Genomic DNA, 7,559 nt, shown 5'->3' with positions numbered 1-7,559 from the left:
AAAAAAAAAAAAAAAAAAAAAAGGAAGGAAAGGAAAGGAAAAAAGAGAGAAGAGCAAGAAAATGATTAAGTTGGATATTAACCTCAGGCTGTGTTTTTATCAGTACAAACAAAATCCCAAAAGAAAGAGGGAAAATCAATATTCTGGTAGTTCTTTACATCATTATACCCCAATTTCTAATCAATAACTATATAATACACTGGGAATAAATCCATTTACTATTGCTTCAAGGAATAAAATAAGTTTTAGAGCAAATGTAGTCTAAGGAAAGTATGATATATTAAATAGCTAAAGACATCATGAGTATACAAAACTCACTGGCACCAAACATACAACCAAGCATTCCAAGGTCCAGGTGGCATCCAGCCATCTCTTGTTTAGCAAATTAGTTTAATTTGAATTACTTGAGCACTGGATTTTGTGGTGATGCATTTTTTCAGTGAATTGTGAGGGATAGAAAGAGCTTAGCCTAAGATGGTTGAGTTGCAAAAATATTTGCTCTCTGTTTTAGAATCCTAAAGTAACCTTGGCTACAAATTTCCATGTACGTGTTTCAAATCCAGATTAAACCTGCCGCATCTTCTATTCCCTGCATCACTGATTGAATCAAGCTACAGAGGAACATTCTTTTTCTCTCCCCTTTAATTTATTCTGTCCATTTTCAGGGTGTACTGAGCATTCCTGCAATTCACAGTAGAAATGCAACAGTATCAGCAGAGAAACTGTGAGCTTTCATAAACCACCAAAGCATGTTCTTGATTCAGAAATCCCAGAGGGCCCATATCTACAAAGCAGATTTGTTCTCCACATATAAACCTCATTTGTACATATTTAATTGTGATCTCATTCTCTATAAAAGAAAATGTTTCATTGCCTCTAACTTCCTTCTGACGTTTCTATCCCATTTTATTAACATTCTTGGTTCCTGTTTTGCAGTCTTTGCAGTTCAAACTAGAAAGGTACCTTTGCTTGTACTTCAGGGTTGGGAGTGGGAGTTAAACTGATTTTTAGTTCTGAAACTACCCATTTTTAGGGAACAAAATAAAAACTTCCAAGAAGGATGGCTGAATATATTGCCAAGCTTGCCTTTTGCTTTTGGGTTTAATGTACATAACTATACATAATTATTTAGAGCAGTGCTCATATAAAGCCATGCCAATGAAAGTATCCTTGCCAAATTTAGCATAGGCTGCTGCAGGCTGAGACACTGGCGCCATCTCAAAGAGACCCACATGTGCTAATATGAACTAGGAATTTTTGTAATTTCTTATTGTGCCTTTTGGGGGAAAACATCCTTTCTAATAAAAAGATACTTCATCATTCCTCAATTTAAAAAATTATAAAGAAGAGTTAAACTTTTTCTTCATGTCTGTGTGAGGAATCAACTTACTGGCCAAATATTTGAATATAAAGGAAGTCATGAATAGAACAATTTAACTGCTGAGCCAAGATCCCAAGACACAAGTGACCCTTACAACATTATTGTTTCTGCTTATTTTAAAATACATTGCAACACTGTTTATAATTTATTAAATGAGTTTATAACTGCTGAGGGAGATTTGAGCTGAACTGTTGAAAACATTTATAAATAAAAATAAAGTGAAAAACATAGCTTTTCTTTCATTGTAAAAACCAATCCCCACAAACAGAAGATATATTTGTTCCTAAAGGTTTTATAAATTTTCAAGCCATTTTTAAGTCATTAAAATAGATATAATTTTGTAATGTTGTTTAGGTTTTTTTAAAATCTGATTAAGAGTCCCCTATAGAAGAAAAGCATTAGTATCTACTACTTAAGTGGTACTTAAAAAAAATCCATAATATGTTATACTGTATTCACTACTAATAAGAAAGATAATGGCTTCCACTTAATGAAACACTGTGTTCCATGCTTTTCATCTTGGAAATTAACTCCAAGAAGTGTAATTATCATGAGTGTACAAAACAGACAAGATGACTGGAAATTAAAGACACTAGGTCCTTAGCTCAAGTTATGGCTAAAGTTGTGGTCTGAATCCGGGCTTCTACGATTCTAAAGCTCTTTCCCCTGTTGCCTCTTTCTAAGAAAAAAAAAAAATCAGTGTCTACCTGACTGTATGAGCCCTAATAAATTAACAAGAGCTAAAAGTTAACTCAGAGGGAGAAAAATTGATTTTCCCCCATATATAACTGAAAAAAGAATGCATTGAGGTAATCTTTCAAGTTTACTAAGAACTAACAATAATTCTAAAAGAAAGATAGCTTAATCAGAAGTATATGAATCTAGAGATAAAACTTGAAGAACAAATTTAAAATAAAGGGTTACCTGTGAAGGAATTTAGGAAGGCCAAATAAAAGGATAATTTAGACCTAATTATACCCACTCTTCTTAGGGATAAAGTAGGGTCATGATAGTTCTTCTAGAGGGTCCTTTTGAATATGTGGACCCCAGAAATTCCAGAAAGGCATTCAAAGTTCTAGGGGAAAGCCTTAGTATTGCTTAATACTTGGTAAGAATTCCTCCCATGAGGACGCTCTTTAACAACTTTCAGCTAGAAGAGAAAGAGTATCCTAACCACCTGAGCTTTGCTGGAGTCAGGGGCATGTGTTCTTCAGGCCAGATGTAGAAATGGGGAAGGCATTATGCCATGTCTATCCCTCAAGCCTATTAGAGGTCTTTTATCTATCATCTAAGAGGGCAAAACTGAGCACGTTTTTGCCCTCAGAGTCAGGATTCATGTCAAAGAGTGAAAAGTCCCACAGATGTGTCAATTCATTCTGCTGTAGGTTCTTTGACATGAGGGCCAAGGCCTGTATGATGTCCTCTCCCCCAGGTACTTGCTGAGTTCAGCTCTGCTTCTTTATGTAACACTTGAATAACTCAGGGGCAAGTGTAGCCATCATCAGATTCTCTCAGCCTAAGTATACCAAAGCACACTTCCCAATATGCCAGAGTAACCTGTGCGTTATATAAGATTTATTTCTTAATCTAATGCTCAGATCACCAGAATTTTTGACATTGCAATATCAATGTCCATTTTGAAACCTTGGCAAAGAACCTAAGCACCATTTCTACCTAACAGCCTCACAATACAGGGCTCTGTGACATTGAAAAGCAAGAGCAACATTTTTCCCCCATCACAAAGCATAGCAATTTCCACCAATTGAATAATGTGAATTTAAAGCTAACAGTCTAAAAATATTCCCAAATCTGAATCTGTTTCACTGTAAGGTTTTAAGAAAGACCTCCAAAAAGTCCCACAGTGTTCGACCTACAAGATCAGGGTAAGGTGGCTTGAAGTTTACCTCGCAAGCGAACAAAATGAAAAACAAAATCACACACATTAACACTTTAATACAGTAGATTATACACATTGCCACGAGAGATACAAGCTGAAAGATCAATGTCATTCTCACAGCAGGCTACCCTGCCTCTTTAACACAGCTAGAAAAAAGAAAGATGATCATTTGTGTATGGAGATATGACTCAAGAGGCCGAATTCTAATATACAGTCATGTCCTTAAGCTGCACATGTGTGGATAAGCAGGCCATTCTCAGGTGTGAGGTCAAGACAGAAACTATCATTGATTTGGTTCTACCATGTAGACATGCTGTCACTGAAAGTCTTAACTTTCAGTCAGTCACCTGACAGCTTTTTGATCTGCTTTCATTTGAGCTGGAGCTTGGAATTATGCTGCTTCCAGGCCCAGTTCCAGTGTTCCTGTTTTAGCGTTAATCTTTCTTATACTGAATGAATCACTGAGCCGGATATTATCTAAGAAATAAAAATTCAGAACCAGCTTCCAGCTCCGTGTTGCTAATTGCTTTTTATTAACTACTTTACCAGCTAATCAGAGAAATACACTTAGACAAGTGATACCATTTTTTTTACATAACAAATGGTCATTTAAAAAATAGCCATAACCAGAGTTGACAATGATAAAGTCAGAGTAAAATCTTAATGGATACAACTTTTCAGATAGAAATTTATACCCATTTGATCTAATAATTCTATTATAGGAATTAATACTAATGAAACAATCAATGAAACAGAGAATAATATGCAAATAAAGGGGATCCTCATGGGGCCATGTATAATAGAAAAATGCCAAAAATCACCTCAATAACAGATCGATAAATTATCATACTCCATACATTGAGCTACATTCAGCCATTAATATTCAAGGAAATTAAGAATGGCAATACTCTCATTATGGAATAAAGCATGTTATTTAGTATACAACAATGCATAAAGTTAAGCAAAACAAACTTTGGTTGGCATCAAATTCATTAACAAGGTTTTTTAAAAAACAAACCACTGCTCAAGAAAATAAGAGAGGACACAAACAGATGGAAAAACATTCCATGCTCATGGTTAGGAAGAATCAATATTGTGAAAATGGCCATACTACCCAAACTAATTTATAGATTCGATGCTATCCCCATCAAGCTACCTATGACCCTCTTCACAGAACTGGAAAAAACCATCAAGGCTACAGTAATCAAAACAGCATGGTACTGGTACCAAAACAGACATATAGACCAACGGAACAGAACGGAGGCCTCAGAGGCAATGCCACACATCTACAACCATCTGATCTTTGACAAACCTCACAAAAACAAGCAATGGGGAAAGGATTCCCTGTTTAATAAATGGTGTTTGGAAAACTGGCTGGCCATGTGCAGAAAGCAGAAACTGGACCCCTTCCTGACACCTTACACTAAAATTAACTCCAGATGGATTAAAGACTTAAACATAAGACCTAACACCATAAAAATCCTAGAAGAAAATCTAGTCAAAACCATTCAGGACGTAGGTGTAGGCAAGGACTTGATGACTAAAACACGGAAAGCATTGGCAACAAAAGCCAAAATAGACAAATGGGACCTAATCAAACTCCACAGCTTCTGCACAGCAAAAGAAACAATCATTAGAGTGAACCAGCAACCAACAGAATGGGAAAAAAATTTTGCAATCTACCCATCTGACAAAGGGCTAATATCCAGAATCTACAAAGAACTAAAACAGATTTACAAGAAAAATAAAAAATAAAAAAGTGGGCAAAGAATATGAACAGACACTTTTCAAAAGAAGACACTTATGCAGCCAACAAACATATGAAAAAATGCTCATCATCACTGGTCATTAGAGAAATGCATATCAAAACCACATTGAGATACCATCTCATGTTGGTTAGAATGGTGATCATTAAAAAATCTGGAGACAACAGATGCTGGAAAGGATGTGGAGAAATAGGAACACTTTTACACTGCTGGTGGGAGTGTAAATTAGTTCAACCATTGTGGAAGACAGTGTGGCGATTCCTCAAGGACCTAGACATAGGAATTCCGCTTGACCCAGCAATCCCATTACTGGGTATATATCCAAAGGATTATAAATTGTTCTATTATAAAGACACATACACATGTATGTTCATTGTGGCACTGTTTACAATAGCAAAAACTTGGAACCAACCCAAATGCCCACCGATAATAGACTGGACAAGGAAAATGTGGTACATATACACCATGGAATACTTAAAAAAACGATGTCCCTTTGTAGGGACATGGATGAATCTCAGTAAACTGACACACAAACAGAAAATCAAACACCACATGTTCTCACTCATAGGCGGGTGTTGAACAATGAGAACACGTGGACACAGGGAGAGAGGCATCACACACTGGGGTCTGCTGGGGGGGACTAGGAGAGGGACAGCAGGGGGTAGGGAGTTGGGGAGAGATAACATGGGGAGAAATGCCAGATATAGGTGATGGGGATGGAGGCAGCAAACCACATTGCCATGTATGTACCTATGCAACAATCCTGCATGTTCTGCGTATGTACACCAGAACCTAAAATGCAAATATATATATATATATATATATATATATATATATATGTACCTCAATAAATCTCAAATAGGATGTGAGTTCTTGAGCAGTTTAAGATTTTAAGTCCACTCAAAAACCAACCCAAGAACAAAGGAGTGTTATTAGAAAAATATGTTGCAAGTGGCCAGATGCTGCTCTCTTTCTCAGTTTAGGTGGTTTTTAATAGCTGATCGTCTGCTACTGAGGCTCCAGCCACCAATTTCGACCAGGCCTCTGATTTCATCCATACCAGGGTTTGCAATACTGAAAGAATGCAGTGGAGCATGCTATTATTAAACTCGGCCATAATCCCAATGGATGGCTTCCATTGGAAGTTAGCAACAGTACCTAGCTCACAAAATAATTCAAGTTATTTTTTTCTCTAATTATACCCCAAAATTCACTGATATTCAATTGTTACAAGGAATCATTTCCAAAATTAGTAGACAGTACTCACTAAATTAGTTTTACACCTAAGTCACACACAAAATATCCTACAAGGTTTTATTTAAACCCAAGTTGCTTTAATACAGAAAAAAAAATCTCAGTATTGTAATTAATGAAATTTTACTTTGTGAAACCAGCACATTCAAAAGATATGTATGAAAACATATGAAAAACTCACATAAAAGAATCCAAGTGGTCCGGATATATATGGCATTTTTATTCCCAAGAGATGTTTGACTTGTGAAGTCACCACATGGGTGGCAGCCCCAGTTGTCATGGCACTGATCACTGGCTCCGTGACTACGAAGGTGGCACTGCCCAATTGTAGCACAAACATGGCTACCTAAGAGAAGGGAAGAGTGAGATGACACTTTCAGATGAAACTTTCCAAGGTTCCCAGAGGGGTTAATAGCTGACATATTTTCATTTTATAGAATCATAGAGAACTGATAGTAACAGGCTTCTTACATTGTATATATACAATATCTTGGTTCCCCTGAGCACACGTTAGATTCCAAGAGGTTTCAAATGTTGTTGGGTACAATGTATCTCAATGAAAAGTAACACAATTATTTTTTCTAAATATAGACTTTTATCTTTTCTAATCCTGAATGTTTCAAAAAAGGGAAATATACTCAAATTAGTTTAATATATGGGTCTATATATGGAAGAAAAATCAAATTTGTGTCACTACATTTGTAACTAAAAATTTTAAAAAGGACATGATTCACTCTTTTATACCCAGTAGGCATAAAACCTCAAAAGCATTGAAGAAAGTCATTCTTCAAGATTCTACCAGGTTCTGAGAAATGGGAACATACTCTTTAACCAGATACTTGGTCAAGTAGTAACCCATTTATGCTGGAGGTTGCAAAATTTTTATGAAAAATCAGACCTTGACGATGACCTTGAGCAGTAGGATGTAAATAACTCCAACCAACTTTGCATTCCAATAGTGGAACACTAGGCATAATTATTAAGAGCTAATATTTAATAAGAATGCATTAGGACTTATTTGTTTATGGGGCACAGCAAAAGACAGATAGGGTAAAGATATATGTCTTAAGAAGTCCAGAAATCAGTATAAAAATCATTGTCCTTCAACATTTCCTTATTCTTCCTAGCATCATCCTCCATCTCAAAGCTATTTCATGAACAGACAGAATTATCATCTGTATGTTGAGGCTGTGCATTGAACTTTGATGGTCAAAAGGTGATAGGAACCAATAAAACTCTTTTTTTCTTTTCTTTCTTTCTT

The 7,559-nt window shown here is 36.0% G+C and overlaps 1 protein-coding gene across 2 annotated transcripts in view; it reads right to left on the bottom strand.

Annotated features, from left to right (window-relative positions):
* The window catches only part of SLC26A7 (solute carrier family 26 member 7), a 174,972-nt gene that overhangs the window by 70,865 nt on the left and 96,548 nt on the right, over positions 1 to 7,559 (bottom strand). For both annotated transcript variants that reach the window (XM_017538069.2, XM_017538068.2), the window contains exon 5: positions 6,480 to 6,644. In XM_017538069.2, the coding sequence (XP_017393558.1) occupies positions 6,480 to 6,644 (165 nt within the window). The remainder of the gene's footprint in view (positions 1 to 6,479; positions 6,645 to 7,559) is intronic.

Source organism: Cebus imitator, unplaced genomic scaffold (assembly GCF_001604975.1).
Source record: "Cebus imitator isolate Cc_AM_T3 unplaced genomic scaffold, Cebus_imitator-1.0 Scaffold109, whole genome shotgun sequence".
Taxonomy (NCBI): Eukaryota; Metazoa; Chordata; class Mammalia; order Primates; family Cebidae; genus Cebus; species Cebus imitator.
The sequence above is the reverse complement of the archived record's forward strand: the minus strand, read 5'-3'. Positions and strand labels throughout refer to the sequence as shown.